At 70.4% G+C, this 8920-nt stretch overlaps 1 protein-coding gene across 1 annotated transcript; it reads left to right on the top strand.

The window, feature by feature from the left end:
* Positions 1–2399: 2399 nt before the first annotated feature.
* Positions 2400–8663, top strand: NR2F6 (nuclear receptor subfamily 2 group F member 6). Its single transcript, XM_060182364.1, has 4 exons — positions 2400–2850; positions 4828–4922; positions 6087–6632; positions 8153–8663. Exons 1-4 carry the CDS (start codon positions 2579–2581, stop codon positions 8425–8427), a joined length of 1188 nt encoding a protein of 395 aa, XP_060038347.1. The 5' UTR covers positions 2400–2578; the 3' UTR covers positions 8428–8663.
* The last annotated feature ends 257 nt before the right edge of the window (positions 8664–8920 follow it).

Genomic DNA, 8920 nt, shown 5'->3' with positions numbered 1-8920 from the left:
CTGCATCTCTCTCAGATAAAATAAATAAAATTTAAAAAAACAGAGAGAGAGGTACTGAGCCAAAGTCCAGGGGTCCCTGCAGGGGGAGGCCCCAGGCTGCGGTTATCAGACCAGAACAATTTCGTCTCCCTCCGCCAGGTGGCGCCGTGGAGCGCAGAGAAGGGACCGCTATGTGATTAGCATCTCATTTACATAACCACACCCACCCACGGTCTGGTGGGCGGGGCAGGGAGCCCAGCGTAGTGACCCGCGGGGGGTGGGGGGCGGTCGGATCCCGAGCTGGGATTAGGGCGGAGGGGTGGGGGCGCACCTGAGCAGGTGTGTGCGTGGGGGGGGGGGAACCCGCCCTGAGCGTGGACTCCCAGGATCTTGGGGGCCCCCTGGGGACTCCGTGCACGCGCTGGTGCAAAGGGGCAACTGAGGCAGGCGAGGTCTCCCGTGGTGGGGGTCCGAGGAGCGCCCTCGCCCCATTTTTGTCCCCAGGGGTCCAGGGGTGGCGGGAGCCCGCGGGGGAGGGGGAGGGCAGGAGCGGGCCCTGCGGGGGTGGGGGGATGCGGGGCCCTGGGGGCGGGGCCGGTTCCCACGGGTGCCTCGCGGCAGATGGGCCCCGCGCCTTTGTCCCCGGGCCGCCGCCGGGGTCAGAAGTCACGGGGGCGGGGCCTCCGCTGTTCCGGCCGCGGGCTGGCTCGGGGGTGGGGGTCCGCGGGGTGGGCGGGCCAACCTGGGGTTCGGGGACTCTCCGTGTCCCCATCCCGGCTCAGACCATAGCTTCTGAGGCCCCCTCCCCCAACTCCAGCCCCCCCTTTCTGGCTGAACCTGCCTCTCCAGTTCCTGAGACCCCCCACCCCCATCCCAACCCCCAATTCTGGAAGGTCCCAGGCCGGGCGCCTTAGGTCACCTCCTCAGTGCCAGCCCGGCCTCCAGCAGCGCCCCCAAAGGATCCAGTTTGACCCCCAGGAAAGGGGGTCTGCCCCCCATTTTGTGAAGACTCCTTCGAGTTCCCCCCCCCAAGTCTTTCCTGAGTCCAAAAGCCTCCTAAACACAGCCAGGCCCGGGAAGGGGGTGGTCCCTGAGCCCCCCCCCAATCACCGCCCCCACGAGGGACCCCAACTGGTGGGCACCCGGACTTGGGGGTGGGGGGCTGCAGCGCCTGGGAAGCAGCTGGGGTGGGGGACGGCCACGCGGGCACGACCCGGAGACCCCGCAGGCCCGGGGTGAAAGGTCACCGTTCGGGCCATGCGGGCAGTTAAAGGTTAACCGGGCCCGGGCGCCGAGAGCGCGGGTGCGAGCGGGTGGGGGCCCCCGGGGGCAGGGCAGGGCGGGTCGGGAGGGGGGTGTCCAGCTCGCCATCTGCCCGACCCAGCCCCGGCCGGAGCAAAGGAAATTCAAGGGGATTCGAAGGGGCTCCGGGCGGGGAGGGAGCAGCCGGGGAGGGGGAGGGGGTCCCCCAAAGCCCCCGGGGACGCCGGCGGAGGAAGCCAGGCAGAGCCGCCCCCCGGTTCCCCCAGCCCAGCCCCCCCCCAAGCTGGCGGCGAGTGCGCGCGCGCGCGGGGGCGTGCCCAGGGGCGCCGGGGCGGGGTGCGGGGGGCCGGGGCCGCAGGGGTTAAGGGCGCGCGCGGGGGTGGGGTGCGGGGGGGCCCAGCTCCGGCCGCCGCCGCGCCCCGCCCCCGCCGGCCAGCGCAGGCCACCCCATGTCCTTATAAGGGCGCCGTCGCCAGGGCAACCAGCGCCCGCCCCCCGCGCCCGGCCGCCCGCCCCCCGCGCCCATGGGCCGCGCGGAGTCACAGGCCGCAGCGCCCGCGGAGGCCGGAGCCAGCCCGGGGAGGCCGGCTGCAGGCCCGAGGCCCGGAGCCCCGGAGGCGCGGAGGCCGGGGGGCACCGGGGGCACCGGGGGATCGGGGGGTGCCGCCCCCGCGCCGCGCAACTTGCGCGCAAACTTTGCCCCCGGCCCCCCGCGCCCCCATGGCGCCCCGCTAGGCCGGCGGGCGCCCCCCCCAGGGCCCGGCTCCGGCATGGCCCGCGCGCCCCCGCCGGGACCCCCGGGAGTGGGGGTGCGGGGCCCCGGGGCTCCCCGCGCGCGCCCCTAGCCCCCCCCGACCCCCCCGCCGCGTGGGAAAGTTGACCGCGAACCGGCCGGACCAGTCGGGCGCCCGGGAAGTTGTCGCCAAAGTTTGCTTCTGGGGAGGGGCCGCGCGGCCCGTACGCGCCGCCTGGGGACCCCGGGACCTCGGACCCCAGACCTCCAGGAACCCCCGGACCTCCACGACCCCCGGAGCCCCCTGGACCGACCTCCAAATCCCCGGACCCCGGGATCCCAGCCCTCCGGACACCCGGATACTGTACCTCGGACCCCCGGATCTCCAGGACTCGTGGACCCCGGACTGCCTGGCCCCCTGAACCCCCGGACCTCCAGGACCCCCTGCACCCCGGATCCCCTGAACCCCCAGATCCCCCGGACCTCTCGGACCTCCAGGCCCCCTGAACCCCGGGACCCCTAGACCCCGGTTCTCCCGAAGCCCCGGACAGCCAGGACCCCCAGACCCCGCCCCAGGCCCCCTCCCCCGCCCCCAGACCCGCCATGGCCCTGGTGACCCGCGGCTGGGGCGGTCCGGCCGACGACGCCAACGGCCTGGAGCGGGCGCCCGGCTTCGCGCGGCCCGAGGACGCGGGGTCCCCGGCGGGGGCGGCCAGCGACGCGGAGCCCGGGGAGGACGAGCGGCCCGGCGCGCAGGTGGACTGCGGGGTGTGCGGGGACAAGTCGAGCGGGAAGCACTACGGCGTGTTCACCTGCGAGGGCTGCAAAAGCTTCTTCAAACGCAGCATCCGCCGTAACCTCAGTTACACCTGCCGGTGAGGACCCCCGCCCGCACCCCGCACCCCGCACCCCGGGGTCTCCCGCACCCACCTCCAGCACCCTGCGCCTTGAGGACTCCGCACCCCCCCAGCACCCCGGGGTCCCCCGCGCCCGATCTCCGCCGCTCACCTTGGGCCTGGCTGACCTTCCCGGGTCTCCACCCCCAGCTCCCATGGGCGCCCCCGCCCAGGGCACCCCCAACTCTGCCAGGCGCCCCTCCATCCCCAGACCCCCCTTTCTTCGCTTCCTGCTTCCTCTTTTATTTCTCAACCGGCCCTCTCTCCAGGGCACTGGGGAGAGATGGAGGAGCATAGTCAGGGTCTCATCCACCCTGGGGCTGTGCTGGGGACCCTCTGGCCTGGCCCGGGTTCCAGGCGGCCGGCCATTGTCTGCGGGTGGATCGATCGGGCGTGCCCCGGGGTCAAATATCAACTCCAAAGTCGCCTGGGCCACTGGGCGGGGAATGGGGCCTCCTGCAAGTGGGGGGGGGGCAGGGGGGATGGGGCCCCCAGGGCTTGGGTCCTCAGAACCGGCAGCTGAGCTTGACCTCTGGCCCTGCACCCCCAGCCTGCACAGCCAAGGCTGGGGGTGCCGAGGGGGGCTCTAAGACTGGGGGGCTCTGTGCTGTCCTGGGTGGGTGTGTATCTTCAAAAGCCAATTCCCTCTGGCTGTTCTAGCTGGGGGGGGGTCCCCTTCCTGGACTAGGTGGGGCCAGTCAGCGTTAGAACCCCATATCCCTGTTGGAAGCAGCAGGAAAGGGGTCCAGGCCTGGGAACCAGCCCCGTTGTTAACTTCAAATTCCACGTTCCCCTACTCTGCAAGCCCCCCTGCCCGTCCCAACATAGAGCCCCCCCCCCGTTTTTTCCAAGTGTAGTAAACTGTGTGCCCCTACTTTCCTGCAAAGCTGGGGGCTTAGCAAGGAGGACTGCCTGGAGGAGGGGGCAGTGCCCACTCGCTCAGAGTGACCGGCTATCTGCTGGAGGCTGCAGGGTAGGGTTTCCCCACCCCCCTGCTCGAGTTTGGCCTGGAGTCCCCCCGGGGTCAGGGCCTGTCTGGGCTGGTGTGTGTGTGTGGGGGGGTCGGGAGGGCAGGAGGCGGAACTGGGCCAGGAGTTGGCCTGGGGGGGGCCGGGGGCGCAGGAGGCGGAACTGGGCCAGGAGTTGGCCTGGTTCTTGGTGGGGGAATTGGGCTCTGCGGGCCGGCCCAGGCCCAGTGCTGCAGGAGGGGGCTGGGGGGCTCAACTGAGGGCCCTTGGATGCCTGTGACCACGAAACTCAGGCCCAGGGTAACAGGGAGCTGTGGAGGGTGTGAGGGAGAGAGGCCGGCCAACTGTGAGCAACCGGTTTCCATCTGGGGGGCTCACTGCCCGACACCCCTAGGCCCGGCTGGTTCCAGCCCACAGCCTCGACCCTCCCATCCACCGCCTGCTTTGTTCTGGTTCCGACTGACTAAACTTCTGGCTTTTGGGGCCTCTGGGGAGGAGGGGCCCCCAGTCTTGACACCCCCCCCCCCGCAGGGGTGGAGACACTGGACAGAGAAGGGACCAGGGCTGTCATTCATTCACTCACTCACTCACTCACTCATTCATCCTCTCGCTGGAGGTGGCCGGGTTTCTGGGGGTCATGGGGGTTTCCCCCATGGTGCTGTGACCTCACACCCCCCCAAGGGTGACCCCTGGCCCGACTCCTTGGTCCAGTCTCTCCCAAGGGGCCATTGGGGACAAAGAAGCCACCCTGAGTCTTAGCTGGTGACCCTGGTGTCCTCCGGCCCCGGCCACCTCCCCTCTCCGTCTGAGGGCCCGGGGCCCCCTTCACCCCTCAACACCCGCAGGCCCACCGTGGGGCGCCTCCGAGGGCTTTTCTGCAGCCACCAAGGGCCCGCCTCAGTGTCTGCAAGGCTCAGGGAGCCCCAGGGGAGAGGGGGCGTCCCAACTCTGGGGGCAGGCGGCAGGCGTCACCTCTCTGTGTCCCCAGGTCCAACCGTGACTGTCAGATCGACCAGCACCACCGCAACCAGTGCCAGTACTGCCGACTCAAGAAGTGCTTCCGCGTGGGCATGAGGAAGGAGGGTGAGAGGCCCCCGGCTCGGGTCCCCAGCTCACCCCCAGCCCCATCTGCTTTGTTCATTTCCCCACCAGCCTCCAGCTCTGCTCCTGGCTTCTGGGGGTGGGGGGGGTCCCCCCTTCTGAGCCCCAGCCGACTGGGACCTCCAGGCCCCTGGCAATTCTGAGGGTCCCCTTCTGCCCCTGGCCTGAGCCTGCACCCCGTCTGACCCATTTAGACCCCCTTTCTCTCTGGGGTCTTTGGTGCCCTATTTTTTGGGGGGCATTTCCTGCCCACACCCCCATTTCTCCTCCTCTCTGACCTAGTCACCATGGGCTGAATTTCAGACCGCAGGCTCAAAGCCTCCATCCAGGGTGCCAATAATCGCATCCGGTTTGAACCTGGGAGACGGGGTGCTCACCGGGAAGGGTGGGGGGCTTGCCACAGCCTGTGCCCCCCCCTCCAGCCCAGGAAACCCAGAGGCCTCCTCTTCCTGCTCCTCCCTTGGGCTATGCTCCAATACTGCCTCTAGGAAGTCCTCTAGGATTGCCCGCCTGCCCTGCTCTTCCTTCCACTCCCTGCCTGGTGCCCCGGGTGATTTGAGGTTCATGGGTGACAGGCTGGGGATCCGACAGTGACTCTGGGTCTCCAGGGAACAGGGGAGGGAGCCATGTGCTGACTTGGTCTTTTTTTTTCCTTCTCCTCGCCCCCCCCCCTCCCCTTCGCCCCCAATGCCCTCCTTGGACCTGCCTGCCACCTCCTGACCCCATGTCCCCCCACCTCTGGGCCCATTTCCCGCCTCCTGACCCCATTCTCCCCCTGCACGGCTGACCCCCACACCCTTGTGTCACCCTTCCTGGGCCTCCCTCCGTCCCCCACCCGTATCCCATGTCCTGTCTCCCCTTTCCCCCATCCCATCTCATCCCATCCCATCCCATCCCATCCCATCCCATCCCATCCCATCCCTGTCCCCATGTCCGCTGTCCCCATATCCCTCCTCCCTGTCCATCTTGTCCCCCACCGGTCCTCCTGTCCCCCTCCTCTGTCCCTCTCCCTCCATCCCCTGTTCCCCTTCTCCTGTCCCCCCTCCCGTCTCCACTTCTCCCCCTTCCCATCTCCGCTCCCCTCTCCACCTCCTCCCCGTCCCCCATTCCCCGCCCCGCCCCTGCCCCCTGCCCCCCCCCCCGCAGCCGTGCAGCGCGGCCGCATCCCGCACGCGCCCCCCGCGCTCCCCCCTCCAGGCAGCCCTCCGGGCGTGTCGGGGGCGGCGGGCGAGGCGCCGGCGGGCGCGGTGCCCGAGCTGGTGGCGCAGCTGCTGCGGGCGGAGCCGTACCCCGCGGCCGGGCGCTTCGGGGGCGCGGGCGGCGCGCTGGGCATCGACAACGTGTGCGAGCTGGCGGCGCGGCTGCTCTTCAGCTCGGTGGAGTGGGCGCGCCACGCCCCGCTGGTGGCCGCGCTGCCGGCCGGGGACCAGGTGACGCTGCTGCGGGCCGGCTGGGGCGCCCTGTTCGTGCTCAACGCGGCCCAGGCCGCGCTGCCCCTGCGCGCCGCGCCCCTGCTGGCCGCCGCCGGGCTGCACCCCGCGCCGCTGGGCGCCGCGCCCATGGGAGCCGAGCGCGCCGTGGCCTTCATGGACCAGGTGCGGGCGCTGCAGGCGCAGGTGGAGCGGCTCGGCCGGCTGCAGGTGGACGCGGCCGAGTACGGCTGCCTCAAGGCCATCGTGCTGCTGTCGCCAGGTGAGGGGCGCGGGCCGGGGGCCGGGGCCGCGGGGACTGGGGCTGGGGGACTGGGGCTGGGGGCGGGGCCTCGGGGCTGGGAGACTGGGGGCGGGGCCTCGGGGCTGGGAGACTAGGGGCGGGGCCTCGGGGCTGGGAGACTGGGGGCGGGGCCTCGGGGCTGGGAGACTAGGGGCGGGGCCTCGGGGCTGGGAGACTGGGGGCGGGGCCTCGGGGCTGGGAGACTGGGGGCGGGGCCTCGGAGACTGGGGGCGGGGCCTCGGGGACTGGGGGCGGGGCCTCGGGGCTGGGGCTCCCCAATCACCAGGGTCTCGGGCTGGGGGCGACCCCAGGGAATCAGGTGCCAGGAGCCCCCAACTAGCAGGGACTCGGGGCGGGGGAACATGAGGTAGGGGAGGGACCCCAGACGGCCTGGGGCTCAGGGAGTCCAGACAGCTATGGCTCAGGGTCTGTGGGACCCAGGGAGGAGCACCCCAAGCAGCCGGCTGGACTGGGGGACCCCAGACCTCTGGGGGCTCAGGGGCTGGGGACCTGGGGCGAGGCCGACCCCAGACTACCCGGGACTAGGGTACCCCAGACTATCAAGGACCCGGGATGGGGGGCCTGGGGTAGGGCGGGACCCTCAACTGCCAGGGGCCTTGGGCTGTGCGGCCCGGTACCGCCTGGGACCCGGGTGGGGGACCCCAGCCTCCAGGGACATAGGGGTCTGCGCCTGTGGGGACCTGGGCGGGGCTGGGGAACTGAGGGACCCACGGCTGGGTGAGCCTGACGGGGGTGTGGAATTGGGGACCCAGGGTCAGGGTGCGGCCCCTGGAGACCTGGGTGGGAAACCCCGCAGAGCTGAAGTCCAGGCCTGCTAACAGAGGGCACCAGCCTGGGACTGGGCCTCCCAGCTGTCGCCGGTCCACTCTGGGGCCTCCCCCAGGGGCTCGGGGTTCTGCTTCCCACGAACACTGGGGGCCCCCCTCAAGTCCACTGTGGAGTCGCCCTGGCCCAGCTTGCTCTGGGGGTCCCTCCCCCACTTCCAACTAGGGCCCCCGCCTTCCAGGTCCCCTCCCCCAGTTTCACCTGAGTTTTTTTTTTTTTTTAATATTTATTCCCTTTTGTTGCCCTTGTTTTGTTGTAGTTATTATTGCTGTTGTTATTGATGAGGTTGGATAGGACAGAGAAATGGAGAGAGGAGGGGAGGACAGAGAGGGGGAGAGAAAGACAGACACCTGCAGACCTGCTTCACCGCCTGGGAAGCGACTCCCCTGCAGGTGGGGAGCCGGGGGCTCAAACTAGGATCCTTATGCCGGTCCTTGCGCTTTGCTTGCGCTTAACCCTCTGCGCTACCCCCGGCTCCCTCCCCTGGGTTTTCTGCCCCCATCCACCTCGGTGTTCCCGCACTCAGCCTGTTCCGGGCCCCTCCTTCAGGCCACCCCGGGTCGCCCCCAGCCAGCCAGCTCCTGGCTTCCCACGTGGGGCCCCCCCATCCACCCGGGGGCCGGGCCCCTGACACCCCCGTCCCGTCCCCGCAGACGCCTGCGGCCTGTCGGACCCGGCGCAGGTCGAGAGCCTGCAGGAGAAGGTGCAGGTGGCGCTGACCGAGTACGAGCGGGCCCAGTACCCCGCGCAGCCCCAGCGTTTCGGCCGCCTGCTGCTGCGCCTGCCCGGCCTCCGCGCCGTGCCCGCCGCGCTCATCTCTCAGCTCTTCTTCATGCGGCTGGTGGGCAAGACGCCCATCGAGACGCTGCTGCGGGACATGCTGCTGTCGGGCAGCGCCTTCAGCTGGCCCTACGGCGGCGGGCAGTGACGCCCGGACAGAGGGACATGCCGGGGGATGGGAACGGCACGACTCCGCATTCCCACTGTCGTGAAACCAAAAACCGACCGACCCACCAAGACTACACTCGGATTGTCCTGGAGCCCCGGCCCCGGTGTGGACCCCACGGACCCCAGAACCCCACAGGGATTGAGGGGTGCACGGCCGGGGAGCGGGGGACCCTGGGCCTCCGGGGACGTGACCCAATAAAGGCGTTTCCTATCTCAGGCCTCCCTCCACCTGTCATGTCGGGGGACTGCGAGGGGACCCCTCACCAACCCGGCTGTGGGGCTGGCAATGACAGGACCACCTGTTAGCTGCAGAGCTCGGCCATGGGAGCCCCCCACACCCCCAGGCTGACACCGGAAGCTTGGAACTTCTTGGGGTCCCCCCAGGTGCCTGCCCCCAATCTGGTGCTGGATTCCCCCTCACCTCGCTTTGAAGGGAAGGCGGCCTGAGGCTCCCGGAGGAGAGTGCCCTTCCC

The sequence above is a fragment of the Erinaceus europaeus genome, chromosome 23, assembly GCF_950295315.1.
Source record: "Erinaceus europaeus chromosome 23, mEriEur2.1, whole genome shotgun sequence".
NCBI classification, from domain to species: domain Eukaryota; kingdom Metazoa; phylum Chordata; class Mammalia; order Eulipotyphla; family Erinaceidae; genus Erinaceus; species Erinaceus europaeus.
Note: the sequence above shows the minus strand (reverse complement) of the source record. Positions and strands in the feature narration are given on the sequence as shown.

Excerpts from the sequence above, each read along its gene's own strand:
- NR2F6 (XM_060182364.1), top strand. The coding sequence starts at position 2,579 with ATGGCCCTGGTGACCCGCGGCTGGGGCGGTCCGGCCGACGACGCCAAC. Across the intron at positions 2,851-4,827 it reads AACCTCAGTTACACCTGCCG|GTCCAACCGTGACTGTCAGA; the intron begins GTGAGGACCCCC and ends CTGTGTCCCCAG. Across the intron at positions 4,923-6,086 it reads CGTGGGCATGAGGAAGGAGG|CCGTGCAGCGCGGCCGCATC; the intron begins GTGAGAGGCCCC and ends CCCCCCCCGCAG.